This window comes from Babylonia areolata, chromosome 8, assembly GCF_041734735.1.
Source record: "Babylonia areolata isolate BAREFJ2019XMU chromosome 8, ASM4173473v1, whole genome shotgun sequence".
Taxonomy (NCBI): Eukaryota; Metazoa; Mollusca; class Gastropoda; order Neogastropoda; family Buccinidae; genus Babylonia; species Babylonia areolata.
In genome coordinates, this window is record NC_134883.1 from 48,266,901 (window position 1) to 48,283,755 (window position 16,855).

Consider the following 16,855-nt stretch of genomic DNA (forward strand, 5'->3'; position numbering starts at 1 on the left):
CTCCCTCTCTGTCACTCACTTTCTGTCTCTTTCTGTCCCCAAAAAGGTCGGCAGAATATTTCAGTTTGCAGCCTAATGTACCCAAAACACAGCAGTGACTGCACCGTTCGTGTGTGAAATGTACGACACATTTGACACTGTTAGATTCCTCCCCCCCCCCCAACCCCCTAATGTAACTCCCCCCCCCCTTTTTTTTCACCGTTGTCACGTTTTCCGTCGCCTCAGTGCACACAGGTCTGTCTGTGGACTGTCGTCAGGCCGTGTGGGTGTGGTGTCGGGTCGATGGGTCGAACCTCCAGAGAGCCGGGTGTGCCGTTGATGGAGTATCGACCCGCAGTCCATCAAAACTGGGCTCCTTCACAGTCCACTAAAGACGTTTCCGCCTGGTTATCGACAGGCAGCTGGGAACAGTCTGTGAGAGAGTTGTTCCAACATACAGAGTTGTCACATCCACGCATGCACGTGCACGGACGCACGCGCGCACTCAGCGCATATGAATTGTATTCATGTGCGTTCGCTCACACGTAAAAACACTGTGATGAGTGTTACACAGATTGATAACGGATGACATATTGATTCCGTATGATGATGATAAGTAAGTCAAGCCAAGATGGAAAGTTTATGACGTATGAAGATAGATTCATGACGGATACTGATGACGTATGAAGGCAGATTGATGACGGATACTGATGACAGAGTAATGATGGATAATGATGACGTGTGATGACGGATGATGATGACGTGTGATGACAGACTTGTGACGGAAGATGATGACGTGATGACAGACTGATGACAGACTGATGACGTGTGTTGACGGATGATGATGACATGTGATGACGGACGATGACGTGATGACAGACTGATGACGATGATGACGTGTGATAACAGATTCATGACGGGTGGTGATGACGTGTGATGAGAGATGATGATGACTGTGATGACAGCGTGATGACGGATGGTGATAATGCTGACGTGTACTGACTGATGACAGAGTGATGACGTGTGATTGATCGCGGATGATGATGACGTGTGCCGGCAGATTGATGACGTATGATGATGACGTGTGCCGACAGATTGATGACGGCTTCATGGAGGAGCCCAACCTGGTTCTGGAGGACCTGCACATGGACCTGCTGGAGAAGCATCACCATGACAACATGCACTTCATGGCCTCCATGCTGGCCGCCAGGGTCAGTGCCTCTGTGCTCTGTGTGTGTGTGTGTGTGTGTGTGTGTGTGTGTGTGTGTGTGTGTCTTCCACTGTCTATGGTTCTCCTATGTATATTTCTGTAATACAATCGCTCGAACACACACACACAAGTGAACAAGAACACACGCATTGTTCGTCAGCTATTCTTCTTCTGCCTGAAAGTCCGTTCATATACCTCTCTCCATCACCCCGGTCTCCCCCTTCACCATCCCTCCCTCCTTCTGCCTCTGTCTGTCTGCCTCACACACACACACACACACACACACACACACACACACACGCACGCACGCACGCACGCACACACGCACGCACGCACATACATACATACATACATTCACATACACAAACAAACAAACACTCTTACCCACACACACACACAAAAAAATCGCGCTCGAATATACATACACGCGCGTTCGTGCGCGCGCGCGCGCATACACACACACACACACACACACACACACACACACACACACACACACACACACACACACGCACTCACACACACACACACACACACACACACACACAAGTGCGCACACACACAAACACGTGCGCGCACATGCACACATACACACACACACACTCAAACTCACACGTCTTATCTAACACGATAATGTCTTGTCTTGATCGCTGGTTTCCTGCACTGGCTTTGATGACAGGCTAGTTGAAAGACGTAGCAGGGCTAAGGAAAGTGAAATAGTGCGGAAAACGGTGTGTGTGCTTTATGATTATCAGTCTGACTCACCCTGCCTCTCGCTCTCTCTCCTTCCACGGGGCAGACAGACAGACAGACAGACAGACACGGGGAGAGACAGAGACCTTGACAGAGACAGACAGACAGAGAGGGAGAGAGAGAGAGAGCAAACGAACGAATGAAATTGTTATGGAACTTTGACCAGATAGACAGAGAGAGAGAGAGAGGGAGGGAGAATACAAACGAACGAACAAAAATGTGTTATAGAACTTTGGCCAGACAGACAGACAGAGAGAGAGGTGGGGAGAGACGAACAAAAAATGTTATATTGAACTTTGGCTGGAGAGAGAGAGAGAGAGAGAGAGAGAGAGAGAGAGAGAGAGAGAGATACGACATCATGCTAGAGATAGTATTTGAAAGAGAGAGGGAGAGACAGACAGAGACACTCAGATACAGAGAAAGTAAGAGACGGAGTATTTAAGAATACTCGTAGTTGGTGTTGACAAACAATACAAAAACTAACTAACGGCAGATCTTATCAACTGGAAATCATTCATTCAAACGTAAACGGCAAAGGAGAGATGGTTTTCACGCAGACTTTAATTTCAGCCTCTGTAATTTATTTTACCGAATTAGAGAGAGAGACAGAGAGACAGAGAGAGGGTGCTTGGAAAGGGGGGAGGGGTGGGTGTGCACATCACGACAGCACGGCAAACCGTTGATTTCAAAGCAGAAATGTTTATCGGTTTTCAAAGCAATTTTTCTGTCTTTTTCTTCTTCACAGTCCGTGTGTTCTTCAGTTTCCCGGTCAGAGACAAACGGACAGAGAGACAGACAGACAAACTGACAGACAGACAGACAGACAAACGGACAGAGAGACAGACAGACAAACTGACAGAGAGACAGGGGTTCGGGGAAAAGGAGGGCGGTGCGGAGACAGACAACCAGAAAGACATGAGACAGAGACAGAGAGAGGCGTATAGAAAGTGCACACTTCTTTGACTTTCTGAGAGAGAGAGAGAGAGAGAGAGAGAGAGGTGGTATGTGGATGGGGGAAGAAGCTTTGGAGATGAGATATTTTGGAACTGGGACGAGGAGGGGGCAGACAGAGAGAGAGAGAGAGAGAGATGGGGGGGTGGGGGGGGGAGTCGGACAGAAACAGAGGGACTGAGAGAAAGATGAGGGAGAGACGGGGTGGGTGTGTGAGAGAGAGAGAGAGAGAAAGAGAGAGCGAGCGCTAAACCGGCGTGACATGAGGACAGGCAGATGGGGGAGAAAGAGAGAGAGTGACAGAGAAAGAGAGGGAGAGACTGAGAGGGAGATGGAGCCATGCGAGCAGACAGATGAACGGGGGCAGAGACAGAGACAGAGGGAGAGAGAGCCGTGTGGAAGAGGTGAGGGGTGAAGGGAGGAGTTATTGCTTTTCACGGTGTTTCCACTGTCACAGCAAAAGGTATGGAGAGGGGAGGGTGTGTGTGTGGGGGTGGGGGGGGGGGGTTATAATGGGAGGGTTTCATGGCTGATCAATAGTGCCATTGTACCCTGGACACGTCCCCTGTGGGTGAGGGGGCGGGGGAGGAAGGAGAGAGAGTGTGTGTCCCACTATGATTTCAGTCCCTTTGAAGTCAGGACTTGATCCGACCCCACGAAACCTCTTACAGGTCAACTTTTCGAGTGGGAGAGGGGGGTGAATTTCCGGTCATAAAAAGTGCCTCCCTCTCCCCCCCCCTCTCTCTATCTCTCTCTCTCTCTCTCATGCTCACTTTCCCTTTCACACACACACACACACACACTCGAGACATTTTTCATGTAAGAAAACTAAAACTTTGAAGTTGAGATGAGTGCTTTCTTCGGCAAGTGCTTGACAAAAAAGTAAAAGCTGTTGGATCTGCTTTGGCCTGGACCTGTGCTGACGGTGTATCATTGCTGGCCAAGTAGTGGCTGATCAGCACAGTTTGACTGCTGCTGACAAAAGCAAACAAGAGGACGTCATCTTCCCAGGGTGGGGAGGGGAAGGGAGACTATTTTGAGGTGGTGTTTTTATTTTGTTTTTGTTGTTTTTGTTTTCTCTGGTTTAAGATGAGGGGATATAAGGCCATCGCTTTGTCTGCCTCTTTGTCATTACTCCCTACCGTTCCTCACTGAACAGTGTCGTCCTTTGTTTGAAACTCCCTGAGCCTTTATTAAAGGTGAGGCTTGTTTTGGTTTGTTTTTCTTTGTCTCGTTTCTTTCTTAAATCGCAGATTATGAGGGTTTTTCTCCATAGTGTAACATAATTGTCAAATTATGAGTTTCATAGTGTAACATCATTGTCAAATTATGAGTTTCGTAGTGTGACATGATTGTCAAATTATGAGTTTCATACACTACATAATTGTCAAATTATGAGTTTCATAGTGCAACATGATTGTCAAATTATGAGTTTCATAGTGTGACATGATTGTCAAATTATGAGTTTCATAGTGTAACATGATTGTCAAATTATGAGTTTCATAGTGTGACATGATTGTCAAATTATGAGTTTCATAGTGTGACATGATTGTCAAATTATGAGTCATAGTGTGAAATGATTGTCAAATTATGAGTTTCATAGTGTGACATGATTGTCAAATTATGAGTTTCACAGTGTAACATAATTGTCAGTTAGGTTTTTTTGGGGGGATCATTTTTCTATCGAAGATCTGGGAACATAGAGCGGAGCAAAGTTAACAGTCACTGTGTGTTCGTTTTGGATACTTCAGCAAGGATTCCGATGCAAACAGTGAAGTGAAATGAATTATGATAGTTGTTCGGCTGTCAAACATCAACTGTTTTAAAAACACAGAAACACACACACACACACACACACACACACACACAGACACAGACACACACACACACACACACACACATACAGTCGTGAGAATAATCATGAATAATCATATACAAAAACCTTCATTTCAAAAACATAACACAGCATCAAATCCATTCGCATTCATCAAAGAGAACAACAACAAAAAAAGGACAGAAAATAAAACACCGAAGAACTGTTTTGAACAAGTTGTCGAACAAACAACGGTCACAACGAAACATCAACAGTAATCAACACAGACACACAACACACACACACACACACACACACACACACACACACACACACACACACACACACAAGGAGAGAGAGAGTGTGTGTGAGAGAGAGAGAGAGTAAATTTTTTTTTTTAAACCAAGCAGCACACGAACGATCCTAAATACAGAGAGACCACACGGATGACAATAAATACATGTGTGTGTTGGGGTGGAGAGGACGGGACTAGAGAGACAGGGGGGATGAGTGGTGGTGAGCAGTGAGGATTGTGGTGAGCAGGGAGCGTGGTGGATTTTAGGGGATTTCAAAGTCATCGCTCTCCGAGGATCACAGCAGCCACCAGCGCCATCTGCATTCCCCCCCCCTCCCCATCCCCCCTCCCCCCTCCCCCCGACACGGGCCGAGGACGAGGGGCGAGCAGGGCCCCATGCTGTCTGCTGCAGCTCCCCGCCACGCGGGGGATTAGGGATCGGATCCCGGCCACGCCACTCGCTGACACCTGGGAGGTCATAAGGAGTGGGGGGAGGAGGGGGTGGAGGAAATAGGGATGCATACAGAAGGGTGGGGTGGTGGGGGTGGGGGGTACGGCTGAGCGGTTGAGGGTGGTTCAGTATTGTGTTTCCTTCAGTTCACGACATGATCAAAGTAACAACAGATGTGTGGACGGTGTAGGGGGGGGGGTGGGGGGGGGGGGGGGGCGTGGGATTGGGTGTGTGTATGTGTGTGTCTGTGTAACACTGTGTGTGTGTGACACTGTGTGTGTGTGTGTGTGTGTGTGTGTGTGTGTGTGGCGTGAATATCTCTAGAGGGTGAGGAGGTGAGGTGGGACGAGGAGGATTTGAATGCATGTATCATCTGCGGAGTTTGGGAGGGAGGTGGGGGGGTGTTGGGGGGGCGGGGAGGGGCGGGCTATACCTATAAATCTCCCGCTCCCCCTCCATCCTTCCCTCCTTCCACCCCCACCTCCCTGCCACCTGTCTGACCGTGCCCGGGGTCCCAATGACCGGCTCCCTGTCTGCCCGACATCCCCCCCTGTGCCGCCGCTCTGTCCGTGTGGCGTGTTGCCCGTGCCGTGGGGGGGGGGGGGTCACACACCCCGTCACCACAGACAGAGGGTATGCGGGGGCCGTTCACAGAGACACGGACAGACACACACACAGACACAGACACAGACAGGCAGATAGACAGAGAGACAGACAGAGACAGACACACACAGAGACACAGACACAGACAGACAGATAGACAGACAGAGAGACAGAGACAGACACACACAGAGACACGGACAGACAGATAGACAGAGACAGACACACACAGAGACACGGACAGACAGATAGACACAGAGACACAGACAGACAGATAGACACAGAGACACAGACAGACACACACAGAGACACAGACAGACAGACACACACAGAGACACAGACAGACAGATAGACACAGAGACACAGACAGACAGATAGACACAGAGACACAGACAGACACACACAGAGACACAGACAGACAGATAGACACAGAGACACAGACAGACAGATAGACACAGAGACACAGACAGACACACACAGAGACACAGACAGACAGATACACACAGAGACACGGACAGACAGATAGACAGAGACAGACACACACAGAGACACGGACAGACAGATAGACAGAGACAGACACACACAGAGACACGGACAGACAGATAGACAGAGACAGACACACACAGAGACACGGACAGACACACACAGAGACACGGACACAGACACACAGGGAGACAGAGAGAGGAAGAGAAAGGGACAGAGGGAGAGAGGGGGGAGGGAGAGAGACAGAGAGATGGAGAGACAAGGAGAGAGGGAGAGAGAGAGACAGACACACAGAGAGATAGAGAGAGGGGGGAGACAGAGAGAGAGGGGAGAGGGAGAAAGAGAAAAACAGAGAGAGGGAGGGAGAGACAGAAAGAGAGGGGGAGACAGAGAGAGAGAGAGGGAGGGATAGACAGAGAGAGCGGGAGAGGGAGAAAGAGAAAAACAGAGAGAGGGTGGGATAGACAGAGAGAGGGGGAGAGACAGAGAGAGAGAGAGGGAGGGATAGACAGAGAGAGCGGGAGAGACAAAGAGAGAGGGAGAGACAGAGAGAGGGGGAGAGACAGAGAGAGAGAGAGAGAGAGAGAGAGGGGGGAGAGACAGAGAGAGGGGGAGAGACATAGAGGGAGAGACAGAGAGAGAGGGAGAGACAGAGAGAGAGAGAGAGGGATAGACAGAGAGAGCGGGAGAGGGAGAAAGAGAAAAACACAGAGAGAGGGAGGGATAGACAGAGAGAGAGGGGGGAGAGGGGAAGAAAGAGAAACAGAGAGAGAGGGGGAGGGGGGCAGAGAGAGACTGAGGGAGGGAGAAGGGGGTGACAATGAGGGAGGAGAAAGGGCAGAAGGGGGGGGGGGTGTCTTTTGCAGCATCTCTCAGCCCCCCTCTCTCTCCCTTCCTCCCTCTCCTCCCCCCTCCCCCCCCACCCCGCCCCCTCTTTCTACTTCTCTTCCCTCACTTGTCAGAGGTGGCTTTGATCCTGTGTTATCGGGCCTTAGTGTGGATCCACCCGCGTCCAACAGGCTTTGGGGGAGGGGAGTGAGGGGGTTGGTGGGGGGATTGGGGGAATCGCTGTTGGACAGCTCAGGCCGAGTTGCTGCTTCTGCTGCGCGGATGGCTGTTGGGCTGTTTGCAGGGAGATGATTGGCTCTCCTCTTTTCGGCTGTATTTGATCTGCCACCGATGTTTCTCTTTCTGTTGGATTTTTTTTTTTCTTTTTTTTCTTTTTTTTTCTTTTTTTTCTTTTTTTTTTCTTTTTTTTCTATACAATATGCCTTAAGAACTCGGTGTTGGACTTTTTTCGGACAATAGAAAAACACACACACCAAAAAACATTTATTTATTATTTTGTTCGTATGTGGGTGTGTGTGTGCGTGTTTGCGTGCGTGTGTGTGTGTGTGTGCGTGCGCGCGCGCATGTTTGTCTATGAAGCTGTCTAATCTTTAGACAGAAGTCCAAAGCGGGACCGCGAAAAATCGCTTCATGAGTTTCAACAATTGTTTTCTAATTGTTCGATTTCCAATTCTGTTTGTGTGTGTGTATATATGTAGAGAGACAGACAGATAGACAGAATGGATGAGGCTGATGACTGGCTGAAGGTGAAGAGTTGATGCGTTTAATGATCATCTCCCTGTTTACCGGTCAGGGATCAGAGGGAGGGGAAGACCTGACGATCTTCACACAGGACCCAACAGCTGGTGCTTGCTTTGCTAAAACCCCGTTGTGGCGGATAGCATGTCCACCTTTGAAGTTCTCTGTGTGCTGCTGGCGCTCTCCGTGTGCTTGTTATCCCCCCTCGCCTTCAAACAGACAGGGTGGACTCCCTTGGAATTCGTTTGCTGCTGTGTGATAACATCCGAAAAGGAGGACTCGTTGTGCTGTGTGATAACAGCAATATAGTACTCATCCAATAAATAGCCTCCCTTCCCTGCCTCTGCCTTGTCTTCAGCTTGTTCAGTTTTAGAGTCATGCGTGCGTGTGAATGACTGGTGTGAAAGCGTTTTGATTTGTCTCTGCACAAGATTCAGCGCTATATAAATACCCTTATTATTTTTTTTTTTTAATTATTATTATTATCCTGTCGAAATTTCTCAAAGGGTTTCAAGGCTGGTATGTTGTAGGATGGAGTGACTGGCGTCTGTCTGGTGTAGGTGCGGTCTGACTCTGTGTGTGTGTGTGTGTGTGTGTGTGTGTGTGTGTGTGTGCCTGTCTGTCTTTCTATGTCTGTCTCTGACACTGTCTGTCTGTCTCTCTCTCTGTCTTTCTATGTATCTGTCTCTGTCTCTCTCTCTCTCTCTCTCTGGCTTTCTATGTATCTGTCCCTGTCTCTCTCTGTATCTGTCTGTGTATCTGTCTCTGTCTCACTTTCTTTCTCTCTCTCTCTCTCTCTCTCTCTCTCTCTCTTTCTCTCTAAATCTGTATCTGTCTCTATGCATGTATGTCTCTGTCTTTCGCTCTCTCTCTCTCTCGCTCTCTCTCTCTCTCTGTGTCTCTGTCTCTCTCTCCCCTCTCTCCCTCCCTCTCTCTACGTTTCTTATGTCTCATACACAGCAGAGAGATAAGGTGACTCCAGTTGTAATGAACAAACACATGGACCAGGGGGGTGGATGTCAGAGATTTCTGCTCCACACACAACATTGCCCGGGGAAAGTAAAAAGACACGGTGAAGGAGGGGTGGGAGGGGGAGTAGGGAGCCAGATTATTAAAAGAAGGAGCAGAGGGGGGAAAAAGCAGGGAGACTTTTTGAATTTGCCTGGCCCTTTGATGTCCTGCCCGACGTAGGGACCACGCGAGGGGGGCCGGGAACAACAGAGACGTGGAGATGAAAGGGTTAAAGGAGGGGGAGAGACTGGGGGGGCCCGGGGCACATGAAAGGGTTAAGTGTGTCAGGGTGCATGTCGGGGGGTCTATCTGGACCCTGTCTTTGTGTGAGTGTGTGTCGTGTGTGTGTGTGTGTGTGTGTGTATGTGTGTGTGTGTGTGTGAGAGAGAGAGAGTGTGTGTATGTGTGTGTGTGTGCCGCCAAGCCAAGGGGCCAGCCTAGGGGCTTGGTGGGTTGGTCAGATTTCAGGGAGGAGCCAGCTTGTTGCTGTGCTGTGCTGTGCTGTGCTGTGGTGTTGTGTGTGTGTATGTGCACACAGGCCTTAGGGATGGAGAGGGCTTTGTACAGTCGGTGTGTGTGTGTGGACTGTGTTTTACGTGCTGTCCTGGATGATTCTGCCTGTGGCCTGCTGTTTTCCTGTGCACGTGAGTCAACAAGTTGTGCTCGATAGTTCCATGGGATGAAATAGAAAGAGGTTGAAATTGGTTTCTTGCGGAGGAGGGTTTTTGGCTTTTTGTGAAGAGAAAGAAAGTGTCAAAAAGAAGGGATGACAGAGCTTTTTGAGAGCCGGAGGGGGCAGTGGGGAGGGAGGGGGCTGGGGAGCGTTGAGAAGGGGGTCGGGGGGGGGGAACAGCCACGATTGCGACAGTGAGGATAAGTTATCACTGAGGGGCAATGACAGCATTAACTCACTCAGTACGGCCAGTCCTCTCTTCTCCTCTATACAGACCCCTCGGATGTCCAATGACCCAACCTTTAGCTTCCGTCGTCAGAATTGTGGTTTTCTTTGTCAACATTTACCTCTTCAGTATAAGAGCCTTCCGATTGCAATATTTTGATGATGGTAATTGGGGTGAAACGCTGTTAACGTCGTCTCTTTCGCCGTTCGTATGGAGAGAGTTAACAGTGGTATTGTGTGTTTGGTTTTTGTGTCAGTTGTTACAGTACGGTCACTAGTTGGAAACGGAACCGGATGCTGTAGTGACGGCATCAGCAACAGCAGTGGACGACTGAATGGATCAATCAATCAATCAATCAATGAATTAATGGATAAATGAATCAATGGCTGAATGGATGGATGGATGGATGAATGGTATCGGTATCAGTAGCTCAAGGAGGCGTCACTGCGTTCGGTCAAATCCATATACGCTACACCACATCAGTCTGCCCAGCAGATGCCTGACCAGCAGCGAAACCCAACGCGCTTAGTCAGGCCTTGGGGAAAAAAATAAATAAATATGAATAAATAAAATAAAATAAAATAAAAATAAATAGATAATAATAATAATATAAGATAAAATAAAATAAATAAAAAATAACAAAAAATTTAAAATAAATAAATGGACGAATGAATGATTCAAGCAATCAATCAATGGATGAATGAATTGATGGATGAATGAATGGATGGATTAATGAATCAATGAATGGATGAATGAAAGAATCAGTGGATGAATGGATGGATGGATGGGTGAATGAATGGATGGATGGATGAATGAATGAATGAATGATATGGATACCTATATGTAAATGTAAAGAATAGTTTTACTCAGCAGCAGCAGCAGCAGCGGAACCAGCTGACATCAAGAAGAACCTGTCGATGTTGTTTGGTTTTTTTACCCGAAATGTTTCACCTGATTGTTAACTTCCTCAGAATTCGCTGGCTGAAGTGATAATCGTCCATTTGTCAAATCATGTCCGAAAATTATATTGCAAAATGAAACTGAAAAAAATATATTAACCAAATGTTAATGATAGAAATGATTATACGGAAAAATATATTAGTTAAATGATGATGATGATAAAAATAATACCTATTATTATCGTCATTGTTGTTATTATTATTATAACCGACAATTTATACAGCGTCTAATCTCTGAACAGGATTCAGGACGCTTTTCGAAAACAGATGCACACGTGTACACACACAAAAAGCTAGAAGCATATCCAGCTATCTTGGAAGGATAGATACAAGAAAAACCTGATGGGAGAGATGAGTAGGCGGCGAGGTAAGAGAGGTGCTGAGTCAGTGTAATAAAGACTGGGTTGATGTCGCTTACTCCTTATCTAATCTTACGTCGTCGATCGCGCCAGCTTCGAGGACCTGAGGAAAATGGTGTTGTTGTTTTTGTTGTTGTTTTTTGTTGTTGTTATTGTTGTTGTTTTTTTTGGGGGGTTGTTTGTTTGTTTTTGTTTTTTGTTGTTGTTTTTTTTGTTTTTTGTTGTTGTTTTTTGGGTTGTTTTTTTTTATTAACTGATCATTTCACTGACGCTGCCTCTAATCAACGCATTTGAAAACAAGTCTCTGTGAACCTCTGTGTCTCTGTGTCTCTGTCTCTTCCCACCTGTGTGTGTGTGTGTGTGTGTGAGAGAGAGGAAAGAACTCACTCAGGCACAGTTCAGCAACATGGCGCGAGAATTGAATAATCATACAAGGGCCACAGAAGCACTGCGTGACACAAGACACAGAAGATGTATGTGCACACGCACATGTGTATGCGCGCGCGTGCGTGTGTAGTTCTGTGTGTGTGTGTGTGTGTGTGTGGAGGAGAGAGAGAGAAAGATAGAGGAGAAAAGGAGAAAGAAATTTCATTTATTACTGACGCATATACATACTTCTGCATGTTAAAAACGAAAACAAGAAAGAAAAACAACGTGCTCAAAAGAAAACCGCTCCTTGATCACCACTGGCTGTCTGTTTTCCCTTCACTGTGTCTCCATCAACCCCACATGGACACGAAATACACCTCTCTGCTGTCCCTTCACTGTCTCCATCAACCCCACATGGACACGAAATACACCTCTCTGCTGTCCCTTCACTGTCTCCATCAACCCCACATGGACACGAAATACACCTCTCTGCTTTCCCTTCACTGTCTCCATCAACCCCACATCGACACGAAATACACCTCTCTGCTTTCCCTTCACTGTCTCCATCAACCCCACATCGACACGAAATACACCTCTCTGCTGTCCCTTCACTGTCTTCATCAACCCCACATGGACACGAAATACACCTCTCTGCTGTCCCTTCACTGTCTCCATCAACCCCACATGGACACGAAATACACCTCTCTGCTTTCCCTTCACTGTCTCCATCAACCCCACATCGACACGAAATACACCTCACACTTTAGCTTCTTGTCAGCCTGTCTTTTTCAAACGAAACATAATTATGCAGGTGCATAGGGACAGAGAGAGACAGACAGACAGACACACACACACACACACACACACACACACACACACACACACACACACACACACACACACACACACACACACAGAGAGAGAGAGAGAGAGAGAGAGAGAGACGTAAATCCCATCTGTGTCAGCATCTAATGATAAGTCATCGGTGCCGTTTTCTAGCATCCGAGTTTCAGTTTCAGTTTCAGTAGCTCAAGGAGGCGTCACTGCGTTCGGACAAATCCATATACGCTACACCACATCTGCCAAGCAGATAGCTGACCAGCAGCGTAACCCAATGCTCTTAGTCAGGCCTTGAGAAAAAAAAATAAAATAAACAGAAATAAGTAAATAAATAAATAATATATAAATACATTTAAAAAAAAAAGAACTACTACTACTGATAATAATATTTATAAGGCGCAAAAACTTAATGGAGTCAACTATAAGCGTACAAAAATAAAAATAAATAGATAAATAAATAAATAGCATCCCAGCCTTTGTGGACTTAACTGGTTCGGGGAGGGAGGAGGGGGAGGGAAAGGGTGGAAGGGAGGTAAGAAAGAAAGTTGATGATAGTCAGTGAATGAGGGTTGGTGGTGAGGGAGTGGGGGTTGTTGAGGAGGAAGGGGGAGGGGGCGAGCGTGCGCAGTGCGTGCAGGCCCTCCCAGCTAACTAACTCAATTACTCCACTTTCACTGCCGACCCTTGACGGTGTCCTTGTAACCTCCCTGTCTTCCTGCACACTGATAAACTTGCCGCTTCTCTCCCGCTTCCCTCTCCATTTTTTTGGCTTACTTCCCTTTGCCCCGGCCCCTCCATACCCCCACCTCCCCACTCCCCCCCCCTCTCTCTCCGTCTGGTCGTCTCCCCGAATTAAACTGTCTCCATCCTTGCAGCTAGGTAACTGAGTGCAAAGGGGATGGGGGGGAGAGGGGGAAGGTCTACCAGCTGGGATGGGTTCGTGTTGTGGGGTTGTATCTCTCTCTCTCTCTGTCTCTCTCTCTCTTTCTTCCTCCCTCCGTCCCCCTCTCTCTGTCTCTCTCTCTTTCTCTCCCCCTCTCTCTCTTTCCTCCTCCCTCCATCTCCCTCTCTCTCCCTCTCTCCCTCTATCTCTGTCTCTCTGTCTCTCTCTCCCCTCTCTCTCTCTCCCTCTCTCTCTCTCCCCTCTCTCTCTCTCTCTCTGTCTCTCTCTCTCTCCATCCCCACCACCACCTCCTCCTCACCACTTCCCCATCCTCTCCATTTTGAACCAAAGAACAACACGAACGAAGGGCCCACACTCTCCGAAAGCCCACACCACTGCCATAGCCGCCAGACGAAATCGTCATATCAGAATGTGATTCAGTATTTTATTACCATCATTTGTGTTTAACGCTTGTTGAAAACTATTTAAACGAATTGACTTCACTGAACGCCTGTAAGTTTCAGAGAGAGACAGACAGACAGAGATACGAGAGAGAGAGAGAGAGAGAGAGAGAGAGAGAGATTTCTGGGGCCCTAAGCAAGAGAGAGAGTGTGAATTCATTTCCTCAGAGACGGACAGACGAGCATGCAAAGAGAGACAGTCTGCTGAACATTGTTTTCTCTCTCTCACACATGCAGAAGGTGAAACGACTTTTCTCCGACACAGACTTGTCCTCAACTCTTTGCCCTTCGCACCCCCCCCCCCCCCCCCCCCCCCCCTCTCCACCCCCTGTGAAACGATGATTGGTGGAAGGGGGGGGAGAGATTATTGGAGTAGAGGATTCCCTGTTTTGTTTTCCGAGATGATGTTGCGTGTGTGTGTGTGTGTGTGTGTGTGTGTGTGTGTGTGTGCGTGTGTGTGTGTGTGTGTGTGTGTGTGTGTGTGTGTGAGGGAGGGAAAGAGAGAGAGAGATAGGAGAAGGGAGGGGGGATTATTGGAGTATCGAACTCTTGTCTGTTTTGTTTTCGCTAATGTGCTAATGTTGAGTATGTGTGTGTGTGTTTGTGTGTGTGTGTGTGTGTGTGTTCCGTGTGTGTGTGTGCCGTGTGTGTGTGTGTGCCGTGTGTGTGTGTGTGTGTGTGTGTGTGTGTGTGTGTGTGTGTGTGCGTGCGTGCGGTCAACAGACGCAGCTGGAGGAGGAGGGTGGAACGACAGACACGGCCACCACAGAGACGTCCTCCCAGCGGCACGAGAAGGACAGCGGGGTGGGCAAGACTGACGAGAGCACGCGCAACGATGAGAGCTCCGAACAGGTAAACCACCCGGCCACACCCACACACTCATGAATATTTATGATGTACTTCAGAGCTCCGAACAGGTAAACCACCCCGGCCACACCCACACACTCATGAATATTTATGATGTACTTCAGAGCTCCGAACAGGTAAACAACCCCGGCCACACCCACACACTCATGAATATTTATGATGTACTTCAGAGCTCCAAACAGGTAAACCACCCCGGCCACACCCACACACACTCATGAATATTTATGATGTACTCCAGAGCTCCGAACAGGTAACCACCCCGGTCACACCCACACACTCATGAATATTCATGAGATACTCCAGAGCTCCCAACATGTAACCACCCGGCCACAATCACACACTTAGCAATAGTTATGATGTACTCCAGAGTTCCGAACAGGTAACCACCCGGACATAACCACACACTTAGGAATATTCAGGATATACTCAAAGTTGTACATTGCTCTTATACTTGTTTTGTATAGAGAAGTCCGTGGGCCGTATCACAGGTCGTGGGAGTGTCCTTCTTTCATGACCTTTGTCCTTTCTTAACGCATCCTTTTTTGCGCCTTGCCAGCGTCCTTCCTCTGACGTTATACGAATGTCCTTTCTTGTGCGTCCTTTTTGGCGCCTTGCCTACGTCCTTTCCGGTATTTTACCAAAATTCCCTGTTTATAGTCATTATTGGAGTCCCTTCTTTAGCGTCGTTTTTTATCATTATACGAATGTCCTTTCTTTGTGCGTCCTTTTTTGCGCCTTGCCAGCGTCCTTCCTCTGACGTTATACGAATGTCCTTTCTTGTGCGTCCTTTTTTGCGCCTTGCCAGCGTCCTTCCTCTGACGTTATACGAATGTCCTTTCTTGTGCGTCCTTTTTGGCGCCTTGCCAGCGTCCTTCCTCTGACGTTATACGAATGTCCTTTCTTGTGCGTCCTTTTTGGCGTCTTACCTACGTCCTTTCCGGTATTTTACCAAAATTCCCTGTTTATAGTCATTATTGGAGTCCCTTCTTTAGCGTCGTTTTTTATCATTGTATCAGTACCCTTCCTTTAATGTGATGATGATTTCTGGCGTTTTGCCAATGTCCATTCTTTTCAATTCTGGCGTGTTACCATTGTCCTGTCTTTAACGTTATTTCTGGCGCTTTATAAACGACCTTCCTTTTACGTTCTTCCTAGCATTTTATTTACGGGATAATCATATTAATGAAATGACCCAAGTTGAACAAAACACGTGTGAGAAACCGATGTACGTGACAAGAACGACCGGAGACCAGTAGTGTCAAGCGCAAAATCTGTGTAAGCGTCCTCACGGAACGTCCATGACGTCAAGTTGTATAGAAAACTAGAGGAGATGTGTTCATACATAAGATATCCCACGTGTGGGTTGTGTTCTTTCCACATTACGTTAGCTAAGCGAAGTGTCCATAATGCTAGATGCTAGATATAATGTCTATTATATGTTATAAAACTGCACTGTTACACATGATGAAAATGTGTCCACCTTGACCAAATTGATAGAACAATATAAGTATAATGACTTATGATGACGATGTTATTGTTAATGTACACTGTATTCATTTTTTTTCTTTCTTTGTTTTTTCCCCTTTCTTTTCCATCTACTCTGAATTGTTATAATGAATTCATGTACAAAATAAAACGGTGGTCGACCCAAGAAAGTCCGGGGAAAGGAAAAAAGGGGACAAAAAAGAAGTAGTACAGCTGCATACATGGCAGGGTGAAAATGCTCATACATATAAGCCCACTCGTTGGTTCAGAAAAAAAAAGGTTGTCCAAAGCGACAACCGTGAACACTTGTTGCTTGTGCTGGAGGGTACAGGCTGATTGAATGAAGCTCTGCGCCACACCCTTTTCACAGACTTGTCAGCTGCTGGTTTATGACCACCCGACAACCTTCATGGTGAATTAGACTGTCGCTGCAATGACATTGTAATTTATGGCCGCAAAAGCAGGTACCACGTCCATTTGCTGACACGGATAGACGGACTCGATCAGTCAGTGAGCATTACGAACAAAAGAGAACATTAAACTGGCGGAAGTTCAGCGTGCGCATGCCGGATATTCCAATCCCTAGGGACCTGCCTCGTT

General features: G+C 47.4%; 1 protein-coding gene across 5 annotated transcripts in view; it reads left to right on the top strand.

Moving 5' to 3' along the window:
- The window catches only part of LOC143284891 (PDZ domain-containing RING finger protein 4-like), a 536,817-nt gene that overhangs the window by 506,448 nt on the left and 13,514 nt on the right, over positions 1–16,855 (top strand). For all 5 annotated transcript variants that reach the window (XM_076592015.1, XM_076592011.1, XM_076592012.1 and 2 more), the window contains 2 exons: positions 1,074–1,190; positions 14,627–14,755. In XM_076592015.1, the coding sequence (XP_076448130.1) occupies positions 1,074–1,190; positions 14,627–14,755 (246 nt within the window). The remainder of the gene's footprint in view (positions 1–1,073; positions 1,191–14,626; positions 14,756–16,855) is intronic.